This window comes from Brachyistius frenatus, unplaced genomic scaffold, assembly GCF_029030835.1.
Source record: "Brachyistius frenatus isolate BFR_SWC_R1_liver_20210118 unplaced genomic scaffold, ASM2903083v1 Contig_161, whole genome shotgun sequence".
Classification (NCBI taxonomy): Eukaryota; Metazoa; Chordata; class Actinopteri; family Embiotocidae; genus Brachyistius; species Brachyistius frenatus.
This window is the reverse complement of record NW_027210760.1, coordinates 780,008-794,464: the sequence shown is the minus strand read 5'-3', so window position 1 is coordinate 794,464 and position 14,457 is coordinate 780,008. Positions and strand designations below refer to the sequence as shown.

Genomic DNA, 14,457 nt, shown 5'->3' with positions numbered 1-14,457 from the left:
AATTGAAAATATATTTAGGCCTAATTAGAATAATTTGTTGATTATTTTTACTTTTGTACTTTTGTTTTAATTATAATTCTATACCAACAGACTCTTAACACCTACACTGAAGTCATCTGCCAGGGAGCGACTGGCTCCTTAAAGCAACATTTCTGATAATTATGGCCTGTCCATTTTATTTCCTTTATATCCATTTGCCATTGTCACACTGGGCTGTAATTTGACGCACTTTTTTTCTTGTTAAAAAATGAAATCAGTTCTGTTTCTCCTTTTGTTTGGCTGAGCAGTTTTAGTTGGCATTATGAGTCAGCGTTATTGTGATATAATTATATGTGATAAATGTTGAATAAGCGCGTGTGAAAAAATGAATAGAACGAAATGTTACATGAGATGTATGAGTTTGTCCCGATTATTGCATAGACGTCGCTGGACAATGGGAGAACCACATGTTCCTAGTCGTAGTCAACGCTCAGCAAATGGCTTGAGGATGACGTCACAAAGAACACTTCCTCAAAGAGATCCATTGAACAGCTATGGTCTATCATCAGCCATTTTGGTCTACCACGACAGCTTGTTTTTAGTGACGGTGGCCAAAAACTAGTGTCTGAAGAGTTTTAGACATTCATTGAAGAAAACAATATTCAGCACAGACTTGTGGAAAGATTTTTACAATCCATTAAGCAAGCTCTCAAGTCCTCTCAAGTACAACACAATCCGTCATCAGGTGCTTTGGTACTTTCCTGTTGTCATTCTGGAACACACCTCTTACTATAACAAAGGTTTCTCCTGAGACCTAATAACACAAGAGAGGTTGTGAGAGGGCTGAAGAGGGCTCAAGTGCAGAGACATGCAAAAGCTTCTCAGCTGAAGACAAGGTTCAAGGAACTATACCAAAGGTGAAAAGTGGTCCAAGAGAACATCTTATCTGGAGAAGACACATCATTCTACTGCTTCACACTTCGAGTTCCCGTGATGACCCACCTCAGCCAGCATCCCTAGTTCTAGAGCTGCAGGCCTATCAGAAACATCCATTACCTGAAGAACCCCAAAAGGAACCTTCAGGAATGGACACTGTTCCAGACACACTTAATTGTGCTCAGGCGCCTTTTCGAGTCATCACTTTTCCCAGTTCAGGACTCACGCAGTCCTTACTAAGAGACAATATGATATTGGGGCAGAATAAGCCCCAAGGTTCAGTCTAGGAATTTGTGTAGTCTTTAGGCAAAGTTCTGTAGCCAAAACAAGTTTGTTAAAAGTTAATTATAAAAAGGGAAAATATCAGATAAACCTGTGAGATTTATAGTAGAGAAAAAAGTATATTTGACACGAAGACTTTTGAGAAAATATGGATACAGTCAAATGTTTTCCTTTTTTTTGTTAGGAATATGTTGTTTATTGACAGCTTAAGTTTTTCCCTTTTTAATATAATGTCACGCTCTAATTTTTTTGTGTTTCATACATAAATCAATAAAATGCTTAGTTTGGACGGATGCAACTTAAGTTCTTCAGTACAGCACTTCAGTGATGCGGACATGACTGAGGCACTTGTGCAATCGTGACAATTAATAACGTTACAGTAAACTTCTTGTGTAATATTGCTTAATGAACACACCTTGGAGTACAGTAGTTCTGCCTCACTGTAGGAAGGACAAACCAGTTGCAGCTCAGAAAAAAACTACATTTTTAGCTGCTCTTAAACCTTAACCACATATATTACCCTCTTGTTGATATGGTGAACATTTTAGCAAACAATGGCATATTTGCACATCCAACAGGCATCAATTATCATTCATTTGTAAAATGATCTGGTTTGCTACTTGCTAAATGCTTCACTTTCTTTAACAGCTAATTGTTAACTGTCCATCTGCTGTTTGATGCTGATCAGGCTGCCTAAAGAGGATTTGTAAAGCTTTACTGGCCAATAACAAAGTTATAAGAGGGGGAGAACGATCAGACCAGTAATGTTTTCTGTTGGAAAACCAAAACAATGAGCTGAAAGATGCTGTACTGTACAGAGGGGAACTGTTTGTTTTGTCACTAAATGCAACTCGTTTTATGAAGTCATACTTTTACAGACTTTCTTTTTTTTTTTTTACCACTGTTGATATCAAACAAGGTTTATTACATCTGTAAACAGATGTAATAAACCTTGCTCTTTAATTAATGTTTGCTGAAAACTGCACTGCACTGCTGTTAAAATAATAACCATAGCTGCCCTAATTCTTAATTGTTCTTCGATTCAGAACAGGAACTTTACGTGTGGAAAAATACTGAATGTTTAGGTATTATTTTTTTGTTTGTTTTACCGTGGGGTGTGGGTTGGAGCAGAAAACGGTGTATTTCCTGATGATGCCGTTCACTTTAAGAGGGGGAAGCCAGGACACAAACACTACGGAGTTGGAAGCAGCTGCTGCCTTCACACCTGCTGGAGGACCAGGAACTGAAAGCACAAAATAATCAAGTTAATATATGTTTCATATTAAACTAATATTATTACTCAGAAGATTTGCATGGCTCTTTTTACGCTGATCATACAGCAATACATTAGATAGCGTATGACATATTCTACAAGCTTTTCCAATATTTACAGGAGTTACAGCTCTCCTCCTAATAAGCATATTCAAGCTCCATCATTATTTGTTCAACGGTAAAATATTTTTACTTTGGAAAATCTGACATTTAATGTCAGGAGATACTGAAATTCCTTGAGGCCCTGCAGCAGCAAGTCAAGCTCGCACTTTAGCAACTTGTCTGGCATAAGCTTGACTTGACAAGTGGAAAATAACAGCTGCCCTTGTGCGTTTTTTATTCAGAGAGGTGACTTAATCCCCCTACCGTCCTCTTTGGTTCGGGTGTAAATCTGTTCACTGCGAACACCATCGCCAGCTCTGGTGAAGGCCAGAACCTGGATGCTGTAGTTGGTGTATTTCTCCAGCCCATCCAGCTCCAAAGAGGGCTTAGAAGTTGTCACGTTCCTGATCTCTCCAAGCTCTAATGGACAGAAAACAGGAGAGGAGAGGATGGGTGAATAGAGTAAAATTGAGTAAGTTGCAGCGTGAGTCTCTTATTGTAAATAATCAGTGATAGGACAAGTACCAAGTGGACAAAATATGACTAGTTTCATATACAGTAATTATTAATATATATAAAAGTAAATGTCAGGCCCAAGGCTGCCATGGCACAGCCTCCGATGTGATTTTATATTCAATCAGTTCAGACAAGTTTAAACAACCTGAAGAGTTTTCATGGCAGTTTGTAATTACATTACATTTCATTTAGCTGACGCTTTTATCCAAAGCGACTTACAATAAGTGCATTTCAACCATGAGGGTACAAAACCCAGAACAACAAGAATCAAGAAAATACAATTTTTTCAAGCAAGCCAAACTACAAAGTTCTATCAGTAAGTGCCATTTTAAGTGCTATTAAACCTTTACCTATTCAAGGTAAAGTCAGAAGAGGTGTGTTTTTAGTTTGCAGCGGAAGATGTACAGAGTTTCCGCTGTCCTGATGTCATTGGGGAGCTCATTCCACCATTTAGGAGCCAGGACAGCAAACAGTCGTGATTTTGTAGAGTTTTTAGCTCAGTGAGGAGCAACAAGCCGATTGGTAGAAGTAGAGTGGAGGGAGCAGGCTGGGATGTAAGGTTGGACCATGTCCTGGATGTACACTGGACCCGATCTGTTCGTAGCACGGTACGCAAGTACCAATGTTTTGAAACGGATGTGGGCAGCTACTGGTTACTGGTTAGTAAAGGGAGCAGAGGAGCGGAGTAGTGTGAGTGTATTTCGGGAGGTTAAAGACAAAAGACAGAAAGCTGATGCATTCTGGATGAGCTGCAGAGGTCGGATGGCACTAACAGGTAATTGTTTTGTGAACGTGTTATAGACTAAACAACTGTTGAATAAAGAAGATAATAGCTCATTTATCAATAATGAGAATAAGGGAATAGAAGTAACATGTGAGTGTGACCTTAAAAATTCCTAAATTTTTACCCACGAACTAAAAAGCCTCACAAACTTCTGTTAAACCAAGCTGATTCCAAAAACGCTGGGGCACTGAAACAGCCTGCACCACTGTTGTTAGATCAGGCTTGTATTGCCCTCTGCTGGTCAATTATATGGTATTCACTCAGAGAGCATAGAGTGCACCTGTTTGAGATTGAGTGGTGCCGGAAAATAAACCATTTAATTACCTAGGGTCCATGGTATAGACCTTTTTCAGTTAGATTTGTAATTGTAGGAAAAACATAGGTGTAATCATAATGGCTGCATTCCACTTAGGGGAGGTCCTGATTCTGTGTATATTGGTTCACTGTCATGGTTTACTGGGACGCTTAATAGAAATGAGCCATCATTGATACCCTTATTACCTACCTTGGCAAGTCAAAATGTCTTCCATTAAAACAGCCTATATGTCAAATGTTAGGATATGTGTGTATTATATTAAAAGTAGATGCAACATAAGCCATACCATTTACAAATAATTACATTTAAATTCAACTTTCTTTCATCCACTGATCTACAGACTGTTGCCATGCAAACTGGCCTTGGCTGTCAAGTCTTAAGCGTTCATGTACTATAGGCAGGTCAACAGGATGTGACAGTGCAGGGGGCAAAGGTTATCACGCTGTCACAACCCATCCTGCTGACACAAACCCGGCATCTGACAATGCCATGCCATGCTGTCCGACTTCCACAGGGTCATGCAGACTGCCGGCTAGTACTGGAGTTACCCAAATCTACCAGGGTAACTGCAACATAAGCTACAACTTACCCGTAAGCGTCAGATATTGTATGAATAAATACTAATTTAAATCAAAGCAACACCTCAGCCAGGATGTCATCAAAATGATTTAATGTATATAGAAACACCAGGATAAACTGTTCTGTCAAGTCTACTCTTTGGGGATCTGCAGTGGTTTTCTACATGTATTATTAAGAAAATAAGGACTACCACTGACATTAAAACCATTTTGGGCATGTAATAGATTGCCATTATTATTATTATTTACTCTTTCTACCTGCTGAAAGTGTCTATGTAGTAGTTTCAATTATTATGTTTTTCTTTTTTGGTTATGTTATGCCACATATTTTACCACATTTTACTAAATCTGTAATACATTACAATATGATCTTGTACATTGTGTTTTTTTCCCCTACTTTGTCTATCTCCATATAGATAGTGTGCCTCTTTTATGGGCACAGTGATCAATCTCTGCTCTGATTGGTCCTGTCTGTGTAAACTCTTATTCAAGCAGATCACAAGCACCTGGGGGATGAAAGTGTTATGTCTATCTAAGTTCAAGTAGCTTTCAAGTCTATCCTAAATATATTCATGAAAAAGTGGAGATCTCTTTGAAGCACGTCACGTTTACCTACTTTTGTAAAATGTGTACCAATGTGAATTCAGGTATGACCGTGTACCTCCATCAGGTAGGTTGGCCCAATAGATAACCCTGAAGCCCAGCAGGTTGCCATTCAGAGCATCTTTGGGAGGGGTCAGCCAGGACAGAGAGATGACCTCTGGAGATGTGGCTGTGGCCTGGACGTTCTCTGGAGGACGACTGGGCACTGAGGGTGAAGAGTCAGGAGACAAACTATGAAAACAGTGGACTCAGAAGACACTAAGGGAGCAACAACACATGGCAGTACTGTCTGGTCTCCACTAGGTTGTGATATTCCCTCAAAAATGTCTCACATGAAACCATGCTCTCTGCCTCAAAAAATGTTCACAGTTGTGTTCTTTTTCAAATTGTTCTAGTGATGTGACATAAAAAGATCAAGTAATATGTTATGTTTCTCATGTTTTGTTGTGTTCAGAACATTCTGTGCTTTTATTCAGCTTTCAAAGTTGACACCACAACTTCACAAAAAGAAAATAATGAACCCTTGTCTCCCTCCTCTCTTACCGTCCTCCAGTGTGGTAGCAGCCACTTCTGTGGAAGACGGCCCTGTACCAGCGCTGTTACTGGCTTGCACCACGACTCCATACTGGGTGAACTTCTTCAGGTTGTCCAACACTAGGTTTTCTGCATTGTCCCCGGTGGTCTCCACACTGATCACACTGAACTGGTAGTTTCCACCAGAGCTGTACTCCCTGTAGCCCACCTGATAGCCTCTAATGGCCCCATTCTGGAGGTGCTTCTTGGGTGCCTGGCACAGAAATGACAGGGATTATTTCATACAATTGGGATGAATGTCATGGTCTTTTTTATTTAAGTTGTACTTTATAAGATAAATTAAAACATGCTTCTATATACTCTACACCTTCCTTAAGAGGGAATGCTATAAATGACATAAATTAAATCATATGGGGAGCACTCCACATACCAAAATACATCCAATGTATCGATGTATATAAATACTGGATGTACCCAGATCTGACTGGTCAATATGGCCTAGTTACAGAATGCATGGTACCCCATAGATTGTACTGCAAATGTATTCTTGAAAACGCTGAACGTAAAGGAATTCTGTGGTACTGTACTAATGAAAAATTAATGATGACACCCATTTAAACCACAGGAGAAGAGAGGACAAGACAGATAATGCCTACAAATACTCTAATACAGCATTCTTTGAACACCTTTGTTTATTTAGAAAACAGACAACTGACCGGCACAACTTCATTGCTCACTGCTGAGCAGCAGCAGCAGCAGCAGGTTAAATGTTTACTTCAAACACTAGTACTGTTTTCAGAAATAAATCAGAGAACAGTACTGATTGACTACGGAGATTTGAAGCAGCAGCGACAGTACTTAACCTCTGTCGTCGTTAACTGTATCTGTTCGGATACTGTTACTGTACACAATCACTTCATGGAAACACACAGAGTCAGATCAACTTACTCTCCACATAACTCGGATGCTCTGAGAGGAGAAGGCTTCCAGCTGCACATCCTGAGGTGGTCCATCGGGAGCTAAGATCAGATCATCAACATGTAATTCTTGTAAAACTGTACACATCCAACAACTGTGTTAAAGTTCAGAACGAGTGAGCCTGTGGACAAGTGTGATGGCTGCTGAGGGTGAGGAGCAGTGCTCTGTGGAGGCTGGCGGGGAGAGGAGATGAAGGAATACGGGGGTAACTTGAAAATGGGGTCCAGCCTCAGTCTATTGACAGTGGTGTGACATTTACTACTGACGCTGCTAATTGAAAAGTTTTGCCTTTACTGTGGGGTCAGTGTGTGTTCAATAATGCAATAGAAACAATGGGCTGATGTCACTAGGCTGTTAATGAAATGACTTGGTTAGCCCTTCACCGAATGTTGCCTCGTCTTCAATTTGACCCTTGCAATCAACTCCGATTGTTTTCTTTCTCATAGTTCCACAAATTAGATTTTTTTTTTGTCACTATAACTACACATTATCTATATACTCTATAACATGTGCATGATTTAGTTTTGTACAGAAAACAGCACTGACTGCAAACGTGTTTGTGGGTGGCAGAGAAAGAAAACGTCATCCACAGTCATTCTTACCAGCTTCATCAGTGGTGATGGTGAGCTCGTTGCTGGCTTCGCTTTTGCCAATTAAGTTCTTGGCAAACATGCGTATGTTGTAGGTTGAGGAGGGGTGCAGGTCAATGATGGTGGCCTGATTGAGCTGAGGTGAGACATCTTTGGTCTTTTGTGCAGTATCCCAAGAGGCTGGGAGGGGAGAGGCCAAGGTTTATTGGGGTTACCGAAGAGGGACAGGTCAATCCAGCTAAGTGCATCAGGACAGGCTGCATAAAATTATAGTGCTGAGAGTAAGTGAATGGAGCGATAATTCATGTCCCCAAAGTGCACTACTGCTACAAGGCTTACAAGTTTTAACCAGCACTATATGAAATAACTAGTGTTCAGTGTGATAAACTGCAATCATACATCTGATTATGGATCTAAATAATATTTTCCGTACCTGATTTGTTCTTGCTCTCAATATCAAAGCCTGTGATTGGACTGTTGCCATCGAAACCCATAGTCCAGCGCAGTGCAATTGTTCTATCTTTCACTTCTCTGATCTCCACCTCAGGAGGGTCTGGGGGCTCTACAAAGCACAAAGTTGATCAGTATATTATTACTTTAGCATGGATAAACCTAACATTACATTTCTAGGTTTGTTAGGTGCAGTTATACCTTGTACTGTGAGCTGTATGATCCCTCTGTCTTCCCCAAAGGAGTTGATCGCGTGGCAGGAGAAAAAGCCAGAGTCCTCCCTCACTGTGGGCATGATCTGGTGGATGCACAGGGATGGTGTTAGCAATGAGCTGATGTAAACGACAATATTCAGATAACTGCTAATTGTTCTTTTATTGATACTCATACAGTAATTGTGTGATCATTGTAATCTTTATAGTTGGAAGAGGTGTTGCCTATTCATGGTAGTCTTGACAGAGTGGGAGACATAAATTTTAGAACAACGGTCCTCAATCTTTTTGACTTGTGACCACTTGAATCCAGTTTATGGCATAACTGTAGACAGGAAACATGAGTATAAGAGGGGATTTTTCCCTCGGACTGTTTTAAAAGAAGGATTTTTAAAGACAAGAGAAAGTGAAAGTTTATGGTATTTCAGAAAAAGTCACAAAAGATAAACACAACTTTTCTAATCCCTTAAATTATTTGGTGACCCTTCAAATTCATCTTGGCATCCACTGATACGTAATCTGGACTCCCACTTTGGGAACATTGTGCACTTTGTTAATTTTTAGATACAGTTTGTTCACGAATACCAGATTCGTACTATAATGGACCTCTAAGGAATTTTTTTGAGCATGTTGTGACATCATATATTGAAAATTACCAATCCAGTGTTGGGTCTCAAACTGTACACTTTTCAAGCACAGCCTCCTACCTGAAGGTTGGAGACGACTTCATCGCCCAACTCCTCGACAGAAACCACGTAGCGGCTGGTCTCAGGGTTGATGATGCGTTCCTCCTTCTCCCAGCGTACCATGATGGGTTTCTCACCATGAGCCGTGCAGCTCATCTTCTTCTCTTCACCCTGTGTGGCCAACGTAGTGTTCGGGTAGGATGTGATCATGGCTGGGACTGGTGGGAAAATAAGGTGAAGACAAGATTAATAAGAATCTTTTCACAGATAATATTAGTACTTCATATGAGTTGAGTCATATGAACTACATTGTTCAAAGAGAGAGCACTAGCAAAGAGCCAGGGAACAGTGTTAACTGCACTGTCACTAACAGGGACATTGAATAAAAGTCTTATTGGGGAAAATATCATGAAATACATGCAGGATTTGAAAAATGACATTTTGAGATAAGAATTTCTACAGTGAAACAGACATGAAGACCAATAAAATGCTGTTGATGTCATAATTCATTATATAATAACCACATTTACTGATTCTCTTGTATATTTCCATAGGTACACTCATAATCATAATTACTTATAATGTTGTATTCATATATCTAATATTGAAAACACGAGACCTCCTTGCGTATTATTGTACTATTGTTTAACCTTTGTTTCATTTTGCTAAACAATTGAACTCAAAAATCAATGCTGGTTTTATTCTCGGGCTGTGTCATCTGACTGGGCACCAAGTTTCCTGCTAAGTAGAAAATATTTATCAAATCTTAATGCAAAAAGTTGACAGTTTCCAAATTTTAACAATTTATTATCGTGAAAGTAAAGAAAAAAAAGCTAATATTAAGCCTCCTAAGTGTCATATCTAATGTTAATGCACTGTAACCAAGTGTCTCTTTAATGTTGTGTTGAAGGCAACGTGCAGCCCTGGTGTGTGTCTTATATCAGAGGGTCCTAAATGGTACAGTGATGCTCTAACAACACTCTGAAGACTCCACACTAAACGCACACTAACGACATACATGGCTCATTACACCCACAGCAGAGTGCATAACAACCCTCTACTCCTAGATGCTCACACACAGTCTCACCCCCCTCCCCCCCCACACACACACACACAAGCTCATGCATGCACACAAACATGTGTGCTTGCTCTTATTTTCTGTCTCCTACACACACAAAGCGTGACTCGGCTGATGTGATGGGAAGTGTCAGGCAAGAGGTTGCAAACATTTAAGCCTCATCTCTTATTCACTCCGAAGCCATTTGGGGCTTGGCTGTGGAAAAGAACGCTGATTTATTTTGCATGACAAGTATGAATTTTTTGTGGGACACATTTGGAAAAGTGAGGGGAAAGAAATAACTGCTCGGACTTTATGTAAACGTTATCATTTTAGAGCACAGCTACTTTCATTTTGCTGTGTAAGTGGCTCAGAGGGGGCACCGGGCGGTGTTGTTGACACCCCTGGCAGAGTGGGATTTTGTGAGGGCAACAAAAAGCAGGGATGGTGAAGAAATTGAGATAGCATCCAGCATTTGGAGGGAAAATACATTTAAGATAGCCTGGCTCTACTAGATTAATGCTCAGAGCTTTAGCTTTCTGTGACTGTGACTACAGTCTAGAAACGCTGTTCAGACTGAAGTTTGCTCAGCCACTCTGAGGGGCAGACCAATCAGCGACCAGTGTCGTTGGTATGATGAGCATGATGAATACAATGTTGAAGTCAAGGTTGTTTTTTTGTAGTTGCATCGGTGGTAGAGTTTTGGCGCATATGGTGCTGAAGGCTGAAGAGGGCTGTGTTGATGAGGCACATGCAATTTGTGTGTCTATATTGTTGCACATGCGTGCAAGCAGCCAAGCTGAGCCCGCCTCAGGCACACTTTGTGGTGCAGTAATTGTTGTCTTGATGTATTTCTTTAACATAACAGATACTAGCAACAGGGAAAGTGAAAAGGGAGGGACAGAAAGAGAAAGAGAGGTGAGATGGAGGGAAAAAGGGTATATATGTATATGTACAGTATATCAGCTTCACTGATATCTCATTCAGCCTTAACCATAACATACACAGCAAACACACAGGATTTCATCTTAAATCTTACTGACATGTTGACTTTCTCTTATCATTGATATTGCTTATTTGTCCAGTTGAATCTCACTGTTTTATCAGTAATTCATGTACAGTATATGCAAATATATGGAAAAGCCTGAATGTGCATACACTTGATAAGACAGTGATATTTAGAAATTGATGACTAAATAGAGCTGACTGTCATTTAAAAACATACAGAACACAAAGAAAACCAATCATGTACTGGTCCCTTTTGGATGCCGATAAGATGTGAAGTGTAGCTTATAAAGAGAGGAAAACATCTACATTAGAGCTTTTGGAAAATGGAGGAAGAAAATGCCAGAACATATAGTGTATGTTTACTGCGCAATACAATATGTCTTTTATGTGGAGGTGAGGAGAGCTCTGTTCCTCCACAGCAACCCAGAGGGCAGTGATGATACGCTTAAGCCTGCAGGGGATTGTGGGGGATATGCTGGCTGCTGATAGGCTACTCCCCTGAGACAAAAGACCCCCCCCCCCCTTCTCCCAGGCTCCCTTTCACCTGGCCAGGTTACCATGCCAACCAGCATCGGACAGGCTCTCCTCTCTTCTCCCCATCTCGCCTCTCTCCTCCCTCTCTCTCTCTCTCTCTCTCTCTCTCTCTCTCTCTCTCTCTCTCTCTCTCTCTCTCTCTCTCGCTCTCTCTACTCTTAAAAAAGGGGATATTTCTGGTAACCAGAAATAGAACATGGGCTGGCCATTGATTTCCACATGAGTATGATGGTGACTACACAATCACACCCTGAATGTTGCAATACAGGCAATAAATGAAAAATAAAATGTTATACCGTCTTTAACTGGTGGTGTGAGTGATGTAAAAAATGGAATTAGCCAAATGGTGGTCAGGACAATAATAATGACATATTATTATTATTATATTATAATAAGTGGCTAAGTGAATGGTTACTTCAGTGTGGGGTATTTATCTGTGTTCAAAGACAACAGTAAGACCATCTCAGAGGTTCAGTGTGATGTGAGAGGTGATGAAAAGAGATTTAATTTATTTCATCATCATTTGCATTGGATCCATTGTTATTATCAACAAAAGAGACTGAAAGATTAAGTTCCACTTTAGAGGTTTCACATTTTGCAAAAATATATATATTTTTTAGTTTCTTTTTAGTTTTTAGAAAATCTTTGATTTTCTCATTAGCTGAATTAGTGATGGCATTAATGTTGCTATGTGGGCTCTACTGTTTGAACTGCACTTATCAGAGATCATTTTTTATTCAAACTGGAATAATGAATGTGATGTCCTTTTCCCTGGATTTTTTTTTTTTGATAAAGTATGAGTCTCTCTAGGGATGCTATTTTTTTGATAGACTGATCAGCGGGCAGTTTTTCCATTTAGCCATTATAAATAGACCACTGCTGTTGCTAATAATGCTAAACATATTATCTCTTATGCATCAGTGGTCTTTTTATTAACTGTGTTCTTACGCTTTACCAAATAACTTTTTTTCTACAAGAAGTTGTCATGTTTTTAAAAAGTGAAGCTCTTAAATTAAAAAGAAAACTTTGGGTGTGCTAGCTTCTCCTTCATACATATACTCCAATGAAGCCAACTCGGCTTCATCGGAGTGTCACCCATGCTGAGAGCACTGAGATGCTAGACTACATTCCACATGGACTGCCTGGTAGGCCGGTGAGAGCCACAGGGCACCCCGGCTCAGTGAGGCCATGAGGGCCAGACAAGAGAACACGAGCTGGGATGCATCTAGCTACTTGCCCTGAGGACACACTGTAAGTGGGCGCTGGGGAAGAAAAGGCATTGGTTGGGGGTGTGGGGGGAAGGGAAGAGCGCTATGATGAGAGCACAAAGATGACTGGTTCACTGGCCGCCTGCAATGTACTGAAATAATTCCCTTAGCTGCACAATTGCCCTGGACATGAAGCATGATACCAAATAAACGCCTGCAGACTTTGCGAGCCTCTGAGCAGAGGTGGGCTAAACGTAGAGAAGTGAATTAAATAAGATGAAAAAAAATAGAGATCATAAGGAGAGGGGACTGCCTCATGTTTGTCTGAAGGACATTGTGGTTGGGTGACTGCTCAGTGACCACAAGACCATTTAGCACTGCTCTTCAGTGAAGCCTCATTATGTGTTCTGCCCTCATCACGGTGTCTGCAGACATTATGATGTCTAATAGGCTTGATTGGTCTTAATTGGCCCTGATAAACATTGAGTGGTTGTTGACTGACTCTGATAGCATCCACTGTGGCTTGGTAATGAATTGACTGAATTGCGTCTGTTTTGGAGGTAGAGATGCTTGACTGGAAATTGCACAAAAATGATTTGTTCAAGCTCCCACCTGCAACCAGTATCAAGGCAGACCAAAACCAAATTACTAGTCGAATAAGGAGCTTTATGAAAGAAAAAAATAAACATAAATGCAAGTGCATGTGAACACATTCACAGCTTAATTGTGGTGCAGAGAGTGCAATCCGTTTCCACTGGCTGTTAGTGTAGTGGTGGTGTTCATGCTAGATGATGCATGGTGTATTATGACAAGACATTAGCCTATGCACAGACACTCATAACAATGAAAGTGCCAAGCTAGGACATCACAATAGCTGCAATTCATTTCCCGGGGAGTCTACTACAATAGCCTGGTGGAGTGGGATCTATCTAAAGCACTGCATTAGCTGCCTGCCCCATTATTCTTTTGTAATGGCTGCACGGTGCTGGACTGTATCTGTGCCTTTACATTATGTCTTTGCATTAAAGTGTGCAGTCCTTTGTGTGAAATGCATGTCTTTGTGTGTGTGTTATGAGGTTGTTTGCTCACCTGTGTCAAATATATGACCTGATAGCATCTTCACCATGCTTGTAGCGACACTATACAGCTCAGAGCTTCTGATTGCATCTATTGATCTCTGTTTGTTTACTGATTCATCAACCACATCCAGACAGCCAATAATAAACAGCAAAGATCATACTATCTATCACGTGATTACTTCAGCTTGCGTGCCTCCCTAATTGGCTCCTAAGCCTCTTAGGTAGCCGTCACTGCTCAAGTAGTGCAGAATGGCCTGAATAAACAACAGAAAACAACACAGTGTACAGAACAACACAGCCCCGGATGTTATAGTACACTGCACTGTACCTGTAAAGCACAAGGAGAAGATTTGAAGGTAATGAGCTTGTTGTCTTCCCACTGACACACACACACACACACACACACACACACACACACACACACACACACACACACACACACACACACACACACACACACACACACACACACACACACACACACACACACACACACACACACACACACACACACACACATACATGCACACAAAGGGGAGATACGAGTTACTCAGGATAGTAAAACTACCACAACAAAAGCAAGATAGCTCAGGCTTTTGTTTTTGTGTGCGCCTGGCTCAGGTAGTAATCTGTCATATGAAAACTCAGATCTTGCTGTGTGTTTTCACATTTCTTTAGGGCATTTCTGTCATGTCATCAATAATGCAGTTGATGTAAAATTCTGCCTAATTAATGCAGAAGCACTTGGTAATT

General features: G+C 40.5%; 1 protein-coding gene across 3 annotated transcripts in view; it reads right to left on the bottom strand.

The window, feature by feature from the left end:
* The window catches only part of LOC138631606 (cell adhesion molecule DSCAM-like), a 102,308-nt gene that overhangs the window by 11,678 nt on the left and 76,173 nt on the right, over positions 1-14,457 (bottom strand). For all 3 annotated transcript variants that reach the window (XM_069716650.1, XM_069716648.1, XM_069716649.1), the window contains exons 12-20: positions 8,840-9,036; positions 8,122-8,218; positions 7,904-8,032; positions 7,483-7,650; positions 6,851-6,921; positions 5,912-6,155; positions 5,427-5,573; positions 2,836-2,991; positions 2,307-2,440 (exon numbers count right to left, since the gene is read on the bottom strand). In XM_069716650.1, coding sequence (XP_069572751.1) covers positions 2,307-2,440; positions 2,836-2,991; positions 5,427-5,573; positions 5,912-6,155; positions 6,851-6,921; positions 7,483-7,650; positions 7,904-8,032; positions 8,122-8,218; positions 8,840-9,036 — 1,343 coding nt within the window. The remainder of the gene's footprint in view (positions 1-2,306; positions 2,441-2,835; positions 2,992-5,426; positions 5,574-5,911; positions 6,156-6,850; positions 6,922-7,482; positions 7,651-7,903; positions 8,033-8,121; positions 8,219-8,839; positions 9,037-14,457) is intronic.